This window comes from Lampetra fluviatilis, chromosome 18, assembly GCF_964198595.1.
Source record: "Lampetra fluviatilis chromosome 18, kcLamFluv1.1, whole genome shotgun sequence".
Taxonomy (NCBI): domain Eukaryota; kingdom Metazoa; phylum Chordata; class Hyperoartia; order Petromyzontiformes; family Petromyzontidae; genus Lampetra; species Lampetra fluviatilis.
This window is the reverse complement of record NC_136292.1, coordinates 12,679,548-12,694,332: the sequence shown is the minus strand read 5'-3', so window position 1 is coordinate 12,694,332 and position 14,785 is coordinate 12,679,548. Positions and strand designations below refer to the sequence as shown.

At 45.7% G+C, this 14,785-nt stretch overlaps 2 protein-coding genes across 2 annotated transcripts in view; one reads left to right on the top strand and one right to left on the bottom strand.

Annotated features, from left to right (window-relative positions):
• Positions 1–14,785, bottom strand: part of LOC144937253 (transcriptional repressor protein YY1-like) — a 422,669-nt gene that overhangs the window by 143,186 nt on the left and 264,698 nt on the right. The gene's annotated exons all lie outside the window — the stretch shown is intronic.
• LOC144937250 (serine/threonine-protein phosphatase 2A 56 kDa regulatory subunit gamma isoform-like) overlaps positions 1–14,785 on the top strand; it is a 53,218-nt gene that overhangs the window by 790 nt on the left and 37,643 nt on the right. Inside the window, exon 2 of the mRNA XM_078864649.1 lies at positions 11,549–11,614. Within this exon, the coding sequence (XP_078720775.1) occupies positions 11,549–11,614 (66 nt within the window). The remainder of the gene's footprint in view (positions 1–11,548; positions 11,615–14,785) is intronic.

The following is a 14,785-nucleotide window of genomic DNA, read 5'->3' as shown; positions in this document are numbered from 1 at the left end:
CGTGTCTCGTACATTGTAATTAATGTCGCTATTGTGCACCATATATGGTTGCTTGGCACTAATGAAATCAACATTGTTTAAGTGTGTGTGTTCATACACGAGAAGGAAAGTGTGAAGGTATTACAGGATGTATATACATCATTAAATTATGGTTTTATACATCCACATTAACACACAATACTGTGTTAATGTGGATGGCACTACACAGTAAAATTGTGTTAATGTTCGTTTAGTACACAGTACTGCGTTAATGTGGATGGCACTACACAGTGAAAGTGTGTTAATTAATGTATGTGTAGTACACTACTGCGTTGATGTGTCCGACTGAATGTGTGTTAATGCACGTGTAGTGCGCACGGTATTGTTGTGTGAATGTGCTGTGTGCACACGTGGACCGGTGGCTGTGCTGCAGCTCACACCGTGTCTGTCTCTGCGGCTGGGTTGGCAGACCGAGCGATGTTGTTATCAATTATTTTTGTTAGCTGTTGTGAAACATTTAATTCTGAGAGAGAGAGGGAAAAAAACTGCTATTCAGCAAAGTTGTGCCTCTGTTCAACACCATTTCTGGTCGCTAATTACAGCCCCCTAAAACACAGCTGATGGCTTCAGTCAGGTCATCGTGGTGATCGCTTTACGAGAATCGTCGGTGTTGTGTGTGTGATCGAGTCTGGCTCACGGCGTTACATTACATTGCGAGTGATGGCAGCAGTGTGTTTCGTTCGATTAAAAACAAAATGCCATAGCCGAGGTCTGTTATCCCACGACGAGATGGCTTCGGTAGTTTTATCGTGGGCGCCAGTGATTGACTACTTAGACGGTCCTTAGTAAAGCACTGTAGTGAGTGCTCGTGTCCCTTGTGTATGCGTGGAATGTTTTACAGAACAATGATGTGACCCTTGACGTCAGAGCTTGGCGAAACTTAATACCAGTTATCTACTCGTGGACGCCTCATGAATGTTATATAGACAATTACTCTAAGCGCTTGTGTGTGTTTTGAATGCGGTGTATGGGGGTGCTAGTAAAAGCTGAGTTAAAAGTACACCGCTTTGAGTTCAGTTCCTGGCCACGGCTAACATCAGTCGGCGAACGATATGTGAATCGGCCGTGGGTTCACCCACCCCTTTCACCAACCCGCTACCACCCAGCGTGGAGTATATTGGTCAAACAACCCCAGTGACCGTCACGAAGTGGAGAGGCCTTCAGCGGCAGATTGACAAAGGACAGTGAATTGTTGGGTTATTAAATCACAGGATCGTGAAAGGTGGTTGTTGGGTTAGGGAGGCCTCCATTCAGCTAGAGAGTGATTCATGGCTGATGGGCCAGGGCTGTGGGAACGAGAGACCGTGGGATACATCCGGTCTGCAGGTTAATTTCTTGTTTTAAATAATTGGTGTCACAATTAGAATTAGAAAGAGGGCCCCTCTGCGAATTTAAGATGAATCACTTAACACGCACGTCTTAATTACATCTTCGTGTTGAGCATATTCCCTTTACAGGCAATTGAAGTGCAATGGCTGGGGGTGAGGTCAGGTGGGGGTAGAATGGGAGTGGTGAACTTTCAGCACGGCTTCAGTGAGTCCTGCAGTATACATACACACACGTACATCTATCTACCGTGTATCTTATTTCTTTTTCACCCCATGTATATAATAAATACATATTTCACATATATAACCAGCTCTAATTTAATCTCCATTCTGAATGCTTGTCTCTTATCTCATACCTGTGCCTTTTGTGAATATATCTGCTATTATGACTGATCTCCCCTATTAGCTAACCTAGCTATTATGCATTCATCTGTCATAATATGTATATCAAGTGACAGTACGTAATGTGGGTTCTCTTTACAGCCTGTAGCTTTAGGCATGGATGTCAAACTGGCCCTCGGTGGAAAAGATGTTGGGACCTCTGATTGCAACTCTTGTGTTATGCAATTTAACACTGTTCAGCAGCATAAAAAAAGTGAAAATGCATTTTAATCAGGCTCCCTGGTGCAGTCTCCAACTCTGATTAACCCTTTCCCCGGCCTCTGTGTGAGTGTTGTGCAGAAGGGCCGTTGCCCATAACATCATCGAGCACACCGTCTTCCTTTTCAGACCACAGTGTTATTGACGAATGTGAGTTTCGGATTTTTGGTGTGTTAAATTGATACCTGCCAAACTCTGACCGTCGCCTGATTGTTGGTTTACTCTCCAACACTCAACCGGTTAGTGCTGAACTAGTTACGAATTGGCACGTTTTGTTTACGTGACAAACCTTTCTAATTGGCTGTGTCGAGTGGTGGCGGGTTTAACGACACATTTATATTCACGCGATGTAACCCAAAAACCTCTTATGGCCCTGCCAAGTGTTAACTGCACTACAATTGCAGTGCCTAGTGTTTACTGCACAGTGTAAAAGTGAACGGTTTCTAAGCAGTACGTGTGATGAGGCAAATGGGACTGATTCTTCAAATCGTTTTTGTCTTTTGCTTTTTTAATAGAATGATTCCAGAGGGTGCCGTTCCACAATTGAGGCGTTTGGTTTCTGTGCAAAACCCTGGGAGAATGGGACTACCCCTTGTACGCTGGTACCTCTCCTTTGGTGATGTTCCATCTGGCAGCTTTCCGTGTTGTCATCCTGTGAAGGACATTTGTTACCTCTGCAGGTGGGACAATCTGGAATATCAACAGAAAGCGCGTTTGCTTCCTGGTGTACTGTATATGCATTGTTTTTGTTGTAAATATCTCTGCATACATTTCCTGCATGAGGTTTATGACCGTTTCCATAACGTGTTATGGGTTCTTTTAGCTCTCCAAGGGGAGAGTACTTATGATTTATCAATTATCGACTTCCGTTTTGCTGCTCACGCACCCATTGCGTGTTGTTTAGTCTTTCCTCGTTGGTAATCGTTTTACAGAGTTGTGTGTGTTCTGTTTTTGACATTTTTATCCCGTTTTCAACTCACATTTTCTCACCTTCACTTCAACCATCTATTACAATGTTCGTTCTCGTGGTCATGTATCTGCTATAAAGACGGGCCATTGCCTGAATGTCACCTAATGAGATATATACACATCCATTTAAGGTAGCAGTGTTTATGATAAATTATTTTTTTTGTCCATTTATTCAAAGTGGTGACATCCACTTAACCATTTAACTTTTCTAGGTATTTGAATCCATTGCTTAGAACCAGTGTAAATCACATTGCTGTACATCCTCAACCGTAACTTTGATGTTGCCTTGTTCTTATCTGGCAATATTAATCTCTCGCATCTCACCAGCCATCTCACCAGCCTTCTTGTATTGAACTTGCTGTGGATCGAGACATCTCCGACAGTCTGTGAGAATCGAGTTTTCCATTTCTGAAGTCTTTGGGCACCTTTATGTCCATCTTTATTAGAAATATTAATTACCTTAATGTCCCCCTGCTTGTTGTGAACTCTAGTAGATGTTGGCTTTCCACATTTCTTGATCAAGTATACCAAGCATCCTCTCATATCTGTACCTTTTACCTAGCTATGCATTGAGTTTATGCTCATTTGATTGTTATACGGATGGTCCCATTTAGGCAGCAGCCCAGATGTTTTACAAGCGAAGTCTGTGGTGCCGTGTGCACGTCAACAATACAAACTAACGTATCAATATCACAGAGTACGAGAACAGGGTCCTTAATGAATATTGCACAACTAACAAACGAGGAGAGATGCGGGTCGTGCTCGCTCCTGGAAAATCCGAGTTGAAGCTAATCTTATTTCCTCATGAGAAACAAATGTAAATAGGGGAGGTTAGGTTCCTGGGACGTTTTCCGTCGTGCTTAAGAATACTGGGCGACGACCCCGGTGCTGGCCTAGGACACAGTTTGGTTAACGCTCACTGGTGACGGTTGTGGAGCTCGCTTGAGGTGGAGTGAGGTGTTGAAGTGTCTGTGCTCGCCGCCTCGCCCATCGTTAAAATGTTGTGCAGGTTGCTGCGGTGCTTAAACCTCTCAAACCACCCTCGAATGGCTGTGAACGTCACCTCTTGGTTTGATTCACCACCCCTCAGCCTTGTAAGTCCTCAAAAATATGTTGTGCCTTTGCCTGGATCACCTGTAAATTGAAAGGAATGTGGCACTGATTTTGATCTTCAATCCACACTGATAACAGGCGCTCCATATTTCTGCATGCTTCTTGAGCAGTTCACTCTTGAGCGGTTCACTCCAGCAGCACTTAAAGGTGTTCCGGACTGTGCATTGCTTCTGGTAATCCTGACACTCGTGGCAGACCAAGCACAGTGGCAATGTCCACAGCTCTATCTCCTGCTGAAAAACGCCAGAACTATTCTTATTTGATTTGTAGTGTGATCACCTTCCTACATTTATTGACGCTTGAAGAAAAGAATCACTTCTTGGTCTTTTAGCACTTATGTTGGTATTGTATTATATCGCTCAGCCGCGCAGCTCAAGAAAGTAATTTGGCGTTAAGCGAGGGCTTGCTGTACTGTATGCCTGCATAGAGATACACTGTGCAGGGAGGGAGCATTGCCTTGCAACGTCTGTGCCGATCAGCCGCTGACAGTTAGAGGGATAACACACGACGTTAAACGTTTACGTGGTTAGTAATTAACCGTAAACTTTGTAGCAAAACAACATTGAACGGACCGACATTAAGCGAGGATCGCCTGTGTTTGACAGTCGTAAAGAGAACACACGTGAATCAAAACAAAAACCGTGCAAATATAATGAGAGCAAGAGGCACCAGCAAAAGTTAGAAACAGGTGGAAACAAGCTTTATACTTTAGGCTAATGCTGAAAAAAACTCGTGAATCCACAGAGACGGTGCGAGCATGTGGGAGCAAGATGCGCCAGATAAACTTGAGGCAGAGGTAAAAGTGAGCCCTCTGTTTTGGCCTAATAGGAACATAAAGAGGGGGAGTTAAAGGAGGGGGAACCAAGCTGTAGATGAGCGGCAAGGATATTCCAGAAACGCGGAGCAGCAATGCTGATTTTTCTAACCAAACAAAGTTTTAGCAAATGGAAGGCACCTCTTTTAAAAGTGGCCCTTAAGGTAATTGGTGGGTTTATTTAAGAGTTTCAGAGGAACTTTAGGATGCGGACAGCCCAGTGATGGTCTCTCCAGATATCCGGGGGTGGGGGGGGGCGGTGGATTTGAGTTGATGTACAGGTTGCAATGATGAGTTTTATAGGGGACATCAATGGCAACATTGAGAGAAAAGTGGTATCATGGAATGATACCTTTTAAGGTAAATAGTGTCACAATAATCAAATATGGGCATTAACTATGTTCAGACGGAGTCGAGGTGGAGTACAGCGTTTGTTTCTGTGTAGGATTCCAATTTTGTTTTTGCTCTGATTGGCCATGTGGGCAATATGGGTCTTGAAAGACAGCTTCGAGTCCAGAGTCACGACGATATCCACAGGTGGTGAGGCAAATGTGGGGCAGCCAGAGAATATCATAACTTTGGTCTGTTTAACATTGTGGACCAATTTTTTTAGGACATTGAGTTGAAGTTAAAGATTATCAAAGTCAAGTATGACATGCTATTGTAACTCATCCATGGAGTTTCCAGAGGCCATTGGGGTGGTGTCATCTGCAAAACGGTTAATGGCAAAGTGCGGATTAGAGGTGCCTTAGGTGGTTGACGTATTTGTGGCGTTGCAGTGCGCTTCGACCTCGTGCGGGAATCGAATGCATGATTTGATGATGCTGCTGCGTTCGCAGTGGGGCACAAATAGTGAGGTATGAAACATTCGTCAATAACACTGTCTTAAAATGAAAAATATACAGCATAAAATACGACGTTTCATAGCACATCAAGAGAGAAGGGTCATTACCTGAAACGTCGCCTATTATATTTTTACGGCAGCGTTATTGATTAATGTGAGTTTTTAGAAGATGGTGTATCTATTGATACATTTGGTCTACTTTCTGCTTTTACTTCATTCTGTACTATACCATATACCGCATGTGCACAGGTGTATATGAATATGCGTACAAACAATGCATGAAGTTCATGTGCATAGGTTTTGAAAGCAACGTGGTTTTTAATATGTGACATGGATCAGAAATGTGGATAAGAACAAAGAACATAGAACAGAGGCTGAAAGTGCATAGTAGTGGAGCAGAGATGCATAATAGGGATTATCCCGAGAGACGTGAAGGTGAACACGTGAATCGGAGGGCAAACATTCTAAATATCGTATAGGCAGCCCTCGCTTAGCACTCCTGGAGAAGTGAATGCTAATCGAATCGGCACTAAAAGGGGTCCTTATACCGTTGCATATATGGGGATGCGTTCCCGACAGCGTTAATTCTTTTGTATGAGCAATATACGAGGGCTTTTGGGTTTTTGTAATAGTGCTAAAATGCAGATGGTAAACATGTAATTAATAAAAAAGTAATATTATGTACTGTACTCAGGAGTACATTCTACTGTAGTCTTCATACAAGGCAGCGGTAGGAGATGAGGTTGTGGGAGCAGCTGCTGCTGCTGCGCTCCCAACCCGCATCAATCTCAGAGAAGAGCTCCAGGACCTCCCTGATGGTTTGAGTGATGGCCTTCAGCTACATTTTTGTGGCGAGGTTTCTTTCAGGTAGAGCCTGAGACTATCCTGGTCTCTTGAATTCTCACCTGTCAAATTGCGCTGTAGTAACACTGAAAATAAAAATCTATTTTTTAGTTTGTAATCGTGACCATGAATTGTGGTGATTGAATCGCGGGGTGGGTGGTCGGTTGCTGATTGGCTCCGTGTACGGCGTTCTCATTGGCTGAGCGAATGTAAACAAAGTTGGTCACCGGTGCATTTCCTCGCCCGCTGCCGATGTTCGTTCTTGCTCCTAACACTTTTGAGTGTAAGAATTCCATAGAATTGCAGTGACGACATCAGCTGATGTGCATCAGCAAGATGGGTTGTTGTGAGGAACGACAAGCAATGTGGCAGCCTCGGGAGCCCTTCATGGAACTCGCTAGACAATGACTGGTGATGATATATACCACACAATGCAAATGTGCATCAATGTGTTATTTCGAGTGTACTATGTGAACTACAAACGTGTATCCGTGTTTACGTGTGTGCGAATCCCCAAGCGTAATTATTTGGCGCCGCGGTGGCGAAATGTTAACTCCCTCACCTTGTGCGCAGGAGGTCGTGGGTTCAATCTCAACCCTGACGCTTGTATATTTGGAGTTTGCATGTTCTCCCCGTGGTCGCAGTGAATTTTTCTCCATGCCCTTCAGTTTTTCCCTCCACATTTGTAAACATGAGTTTAGAGTATTGGCTGCCATAAATGTGTGGCCAAGTCACTTCTGAAAAAAAGCTCCATAGCTCAGTGGGCCTTACCTGGGGAGTCCATGGAGCCCCTCATCCAGAATTGCTCATATTACCGCTTAGTGGCAAGTCAAACGTTGTCATCTCCCACGACAGGAATGTAGAATTTCCACCACTGGCTTAAAGCTGCCGACAGAGATGAACATTTCCGCGTGCGCTTGTGAGCATCAAGACACGTTGGGTTTTTGAACGCACAGAACAGCTCCCCAGTTGTGCATTCGTGGCAGGCGTGGTGTGAGGTGAAGAAGCATGCCTTATGTAACTCGTTGGTCAGCAGAGCCTCACATGGTCACGCCAGGGAAAGACATCACGGAACTTCTGCAAGAGTCGATTAGTTCGGCCTCCTCACCCGCAACTAACACTTGCCTCCTTTATTCTCTGTAAAGAGTGGGTGGTCACATGTCATCCAATAAAGTGTTGGTGAAGTGAAAAATGTAATTTTAAATGTTTTAATGCATAGGACGAGTTAGTAATGTCGTTGGAGTGCTCGACTCTTCACAATGAGCCAGATGGTCGTGACGCTCGCCTCTACATCAGCACTGTGGAGGCCAGGGTTGGTGGCTCACTCTGCTTGTGGAACTCCTTCCCGCGGGCGTCAGTACCTTACCCTTTCTCGCCAGGAGAAGGCGGTACACAAAACATGGACCCCACCTTTTTCATCTGCATGGGATAGAGTGTTGCCCCCTCGCACGCTTGGGTTTTCTCAAGCTGCTCTAGTTTCCTCCCACATGTAAACACTCATTAACCTTTTCCCGTTCCGAGACAACCTCAAATTACGGGGCAGGTCCTGGTCACCGCTCAATCTCGGACAGCACAAGCAGTTCGGCATTAATTTTATTTACCGAGGAATAGCGCCGTTGTTAAACATACTGCACTCACTGCAGAGAACCGTAGCAACACGACTGCACTCTACGATAGTTGGCGCCAAACTGTGCCTCATCCTCCTGCATGGCCTTGTGGGAGCCCCCGTGCCGATAAACTTATTTTATCTTACAGTTCTGTTCCGATTGCATCCTGATGTCGTACACGTACATCATCGGAACAGAATCGAAAGAGATACTGATGAGATACATGTACGTCATCGGAATGGGAAAGGGTTAATTGGCTGCTAATAGCAACACCTTGATATATAGAGGGTCACAGAGATTCGGGGGGGGGGGGGGGATATCGTGCCGGCTCACTTCCTGGTTGTCGTTCCCGCTCGTTTGTGGTTCCTTGCACCTTCATAGTTCTCGCTCTTCGAGAGTTAGCAAACACTGTGTTCGTGTTACAGGAATGCATTATTATACGTCTCGTAATCAGCAACATGTGAGTTCAAATCCCACCCAGGGGTTTACTAAACCCATCATCCTCTAGGTTTTATATGGTTTGCACTTGTTATCCGATATATGATATTGAAAACCAAAATATGGATTTGTCTGAATTTAATTGAAGCCAGATTTGCACGTAATGCTTCTTGTGTGGTCACAAATGGCTGTGTGGCTACGACTGCCGATGTAGCGATTCTTCTGTTAAAATTGATTCTTACGCTCGTGATACATCCATCCAATAGTGCACTTAGAATTAATTATTGACGTCACATTGCACTTGTGACTGGTGGTTGGACTGTACGTGTCACTCTAAAAACACATTCACATTCTTAGTGGAGGTATTACTTGGATTTAGCACCTTTCAAAACCTCCAGAGACAATCTTCTATATGCATAGGTTCAGAAACAAAAGTTAAAACATGTCGTCGTCGTCCCCCCCCCCCAAATATGGGGAGGGGAAATTGGATATTGTTAGTTATTCAGCGACTGAGGTGGAAATTCCGAAAAGTTTTCCCTTTGACCCGCGAATGATGTTTCCGTTCTACCAATTTCAATAGCTAGGTAGTAAGACACATGCCCCATTTATAAATCATACAACAGGCAGACATGTTTTGTGTACAGTTATACCCCGATCTACGTCTCCCCCTTTGGCATCGCTTTGTAAACATGTCACTTTATTATTTACGCCGCTCCTCGATTTGCGTCTCCTCAACCCACACTTTGTTGAGAAGTATCATCATCTGTCCCATCTCGTATCTGTCGCCTCTCAGCCTTGGCCTCTACCTACCCTGTAGACGAACTACTTTGCATTCCACGTTAACAAATGTACTGTAGAGTGCAATATATTATTGAAGTACGGTATTTTGGTATTTTTTATAGGATACTGAATCTTATCGTACCTTGTATCATTTGTGTTAAAGTTTACTGCTGTACACTGGTGTGTAATTGTTTGTAATTCAATGTAACGTGAGCACGTCTATGATGAACACATGGCATGGCTTCACCGTACCCGCCGCTGTCTTTGTTTAGCTCTCGGGAGCGTGCAGACGACGATTGCTTTGATTGACGTCGTTTCGATATTCGTCGCCGCAACTTTCAGGAACACATCCCCGACATAAACCGGGGTATTACTGTATCTCGTTTTTCGCAGCTCTTGCATTGCCGAACAATATTGTGTGTTTTTCTCATCTTAGCATAACAGTGATTGTTTTATTGTAAATTAAATCCCCTGCCATGCTATCACGGCTAGCAGACCTCAATGTGTTTATCTCCTGAGCATATTACCACATGCAAGGATCACTATGGGGTGAATGAACACTCTCAATGTAATGCATTACCACACATTTCAATAGTCTTGCCTCAATTTAATGAACTCTTAATACATCATTACTACACCTCTCTACCCAGGAATTCCTAAATTAACAGCCCCCGCGAGATGGTAACTACCTCGCCTGGTATGCAGGAGGCAATGGATTAAATCCCGACCCTGATGCCTGTATATTTGGAGTTTGCATGCGTCTCTCCCCATGGTCCCGTGGATTTTTCTCTGGGTGCTCAAGTTTTCCCTCCACATTTAGAAACAACATACATTCAGAGTATGTGGCTGCTATAAATTTTCACATAAGCCACTTAATTGGGCTATCATTTGTGGCCAGGTCGCTTCTGAAAAGAGCTATATAGCTCAGTGGGCTTCACCTGGTAAAATAAAAAATACTTTAGATAGTTTAGTGTCCTGCCAAGTCTTTTCACAGCTGGGAGCAACATTGCTCTGTGTAATCCCAATTGAGTAATTTGCAGGTAGTGTTTTGACATTGGAATGTTTTGGCCAATACCAATTTTTTGCGATGGGAGGAAACTGGAGCACTGGGAAGAAACCCATGCAGAACAGGGGGAGAACACACTCACACACACTCACACACTCACTCACACACTCACTCACACACTCACTCACACACACTCACACACACTCACACACACTCACTCACACACTCACTCACTCACACACTCTCACACAGACTCACACACACTCACACACTCACTCACACACACTCACACACAACAACAACAACAACCGCCATTCGCCACTAAATGGCGGTGACGTCACCACGACGCTTGTGCCAGGCCATGTGCACCTTGAGGCCACGTGAAGTGTCGAACGCCCGCTGGCAGGAGGTCACGGTGCAGACCCAGGTGCCATAGGTCGACTGACCGAGATGACTGGCTGATGCACCACCTGTGCCCCCTACTGTACCAACTTGCTGTGCTTTAGCCACCCGGCACTCCGCTCGTTGTTGTGAGCGTCGCTCCTCCGCCCTCCGTTGTTGTTGGAGGGCGACTGCCTCCAACTACCCAGTAGCGTCCTTGACGAGCCTCCTCCACAGAGGCCTATCTTGACACCGCTGGTACCAGTCATCGGCAAGTCCACTCAGCTCCACGTCCTCCTGTACCACATCACTTCATCTCTTCTCTAGCCCGTGCCGTGCCCGTTTAGCCCCCTCGATCCAGCCGAACAAAAGCTGTTTAGGCATGTGGTGGCTGGGCATGCGGGCTACATGACCCAGCCAACGCAGCCTTGCCTGCCGGAGGAGCTCACCGATGGGACTTTGCCCAGATCTTTCAAGGATTTGTGAGCTCCTCACACAATCCAGCCTGGTTAAACACAGGATGGATCGTAGGCAGGCCAGCCTAAATGTTTCCAACCGGCGAAGACTCGCACACACACTCACACACTCCACTCAGAAAGGCACCTGAGCTGGGCATTCAACCCAGTCTCTTCTTGCTGTGAGGCAGGAGTGTTACCACTGCACTACCCTGAATCCTATCCATATTATAAAAATTTGCATACTATTCTTTTCATACATCTTTCACAACGGTGATTTCTCTCTAATACCATCTCTATTATCTGTTTCCTCTCTCTCTGTCTGTGGCAGGAGCCTGCGAAAGCCTCTAAGGATGGGAAAAAGTCGGCGAAAGAAGCTCCCGAGAACACAGATGAGGTGGGTCCCGCCGAGCCCGAGACCCGGTCACCGGCATTCCGCCCAGTCTCGCAAGCTAAGCAAGGGTTTGAGCCTGGATAAGTGCTTTGATGGGTGATCGCAATGCACAACCGGGCGCTGTCACCTGTGGGCCTAGCGTGGTTACGTTGTGGGGGCAGCAGATAGCGGCGGCACAGTGAAATACACCGTTGTGCTGTACTTCTATTCCCCCGTCGTGTGCTTCCAGTCTTCACCGACACATAATTACCGACTGGCGTGGCCAAGTGCGGGCAAATAAGCTGCACGACCAACATGTTGTGGCGAGGCCTCATCCAGCAGTGGATTGACACGGGGGCGTTGTACCTCGTTACACACCCCTCATATTAATGAATGCCGAGTTTAATTTGAACGATCGCTTCAAGTGGCCGGCGATCTGCGAGACAAGACTGAGGCACTGTGATGAGACAACGGTTCTTTATTGGGTTAGAGGCGAGGGGGTTCGCCATCGCGTGAGAAGATGGTTGCATTGGGTCAAAACAAATTATCCCTTCCATGTGACTTGAGGATTCTGTGTCGTATGAGATGAGGGCCGCTTAATGGACGAGGACTCGACATGTTGACAGCGTTTTTGACAAATGTGAGTTTATTATTAAGTGTGCTTGTGTACCAATGCCAAAGCAGCATCACAAAATAATGTTTCGTAAAAAAATTAGAGCAGCATTTGGTAATGGGGATGAGGTAGCTTCTGTATTAGTTTGGTCAAATGTTCTGTTGTGAGACAAGGGACCTGTATTGGATGAGTCAAGGTTTCACTGTTCAATGTCAACAAGGCTTTCCATTGTATGAGATTAAGGTTCTTTATGGATAACAAATATAAATTAAAAACAATTAACACATTTATAGTAAGCTGATGGTATAAACTTTTTCCCTTTTTCAGAGTAGAGGGGAGAGGCATTGACTCTGTTAGGGTTGGAGATCACACTGGTGCCTTGAAAAAATAGTACTTGGTTCATGAGCAGTCATGAGTTTCTTTTGCTGATGTGAGGCTTCTATATGAAATGACACGAGGTAGATCGGCTCTATTGGATGAGACGAGGTTTCTGTATGGGATGAGAGGAGGGTTCTGTATGGGATGAGATGAGGGTTCTGTATGGGATGAGAGAGGGTTCTGTATGGGATGAGATGAGGATTCTGTATGGGATGAGAGAGGGTTCTGTATGGGATGAGATGAGGGTTCTGTATGGGATGAGAGGGTTCTGTATGGGATGAGATGAGGGTTCTGTATGGGATGAGAGGAGGGTTCTGTATGGGATGAGAGAGGGTTCTGTATGGGATGAGATGAGGGTTCTGTATGGGATGAGAGGAGGGTTCTGTATAGGATGAGATGACGGTTCTGTATGGGATGAGAGAGGGTTCTGTATGGGATGAGATGAGGGTTCTGTATGGGATGAGAGGAGGGTTCTGTATGGGATGAGATGAGGGTTCTGTATGGGATGAGAGGAGGGTTCTGTATGGGATGAGAGAGGGTTCTGTATGGGATGAGAGAGGGTTCTGTATGGGATGAGAGAGGGTTCTTTATGGGATGAGATGAGGGTTCTGTATTGGATGAGGGTTCTGTATGGGATGAGAGAGGGTTCTGTATGGGATGAGGGTTCTGTATGGGATGAGAGGAGGGTTCTGTATGAGATGAGAGAGGGTTCTGTATGGGATGAGAGAGGGTTCTGTATTGGATGAGAGAGGGTTCTGTATGGGATGAGGGTTCTGTATGGGATGAGAGGAGGGTTCTGTATGGGATGAGAGGAGGGTTCTGTATGGGATGAGAGAGGGTTCTGTATGGGATGGGAATAGGGTTCTGTATGGGATGAGAGGAGGGTTCTGTATAGGATGAGATGACGGTTCTGTATGGGATGAGAGAGGGTTCTGTATTGGATGAGAGAGGGTTCTGTATGGGATGAGGGTTCTGTATGGGATGAGAGGAGAGTTCTGTATGGGATGAGAGGAGGGTTCTGTATGGGATGAGAGAGGGTTCTGTATGGGATGGGAATAGGGTTCTGTATGGGATGAGAGGAGGGTTCTGTATGGGATGAGAGAGGGTTCTGTTTGGGATGAGATGAGGGTTCTGTATGGGATGAGAGGTGGTTCTGTATGGGATGAGATGAGGGTTCTGTATGGGATGAGAGGAGGGTTCTGTATGGGATGAGAGAGGGTTCTGTTTGGGATGAGATGAGGGTTCTGTATGGGATGAGAGGAGGGTTCTGTATGGGATAAGATGAGGGTTCTGTATGGGATGAGAGAGGGTTCTGTATGGAATGAGAGAGGCTTCTGTATGGGATGAGATGAGGGTTCTGTATGGGATGAGAGAGGGTTCTGTATGGGATGAGAGAGGGTTCTGTATGGGATGAGATGAGGGTTCTGTATGGGATGAGAGGAGGGTTCTGTATGGGATGAGAGAGGGTTCTGTATGGGATGAGAGAGGGTTCTGTATGGGATGAGAGAGGGTTCTTTATGGGATGAGATGAGGGTTCTGTATTGGATGAGGGTTCTGTATGGGATGAGAGAGGGTTCTGTATGGGATGAGGGTTCTGTATGGGATGAGAGGAGGGTTCTGTATGGGATGAGAGGAGGGTTCTGTATGAGATGAGAGAGGGTTCTGTATGGGATGAGAGAGGGTTCTGTATTGGATGAGAGAGAGTTCTGTATGGGATGAGGGTTCTGTATGGGATGAGAGGAGGGTTCTGTATGGGATGAGAGGAGGGTTCTGTATGGGATGAGAGAGGGTTCTGTTTGGGATGAGATGAGGGTTCTGTATGGGATGAGAGGAGGGTTCTGTATGGGATAAGATGAGGGTTCTGTATGGGATGAGAGAGGGTTCTGTATGGAATGAGAGAGGGTTCTGTATGGGATGAGATGAGGTTTCTGTATGGGATGAGAGAGGGTTCTGTATGGGATGAGAGAGGGTTCTTTATGGGATGAGATGAGGGTTCTGTATTGGATGAGGGTTCTGTATGGGATGAGAGAGGGTTCTGTATGGGATGAGGGTTCTGTATGGGATGAGAGGAGGGTTCTGTATGAGATGAGAGAGGGTTCTGTATGGGATGAGAGAGGGTTCTGTATTGGATGAGAGAGGGTTCTGTATGGGATGAGGGTTCTGTATGGGATGAGAGGAGGGTTCTGTATGGGATGAGAGAGGAT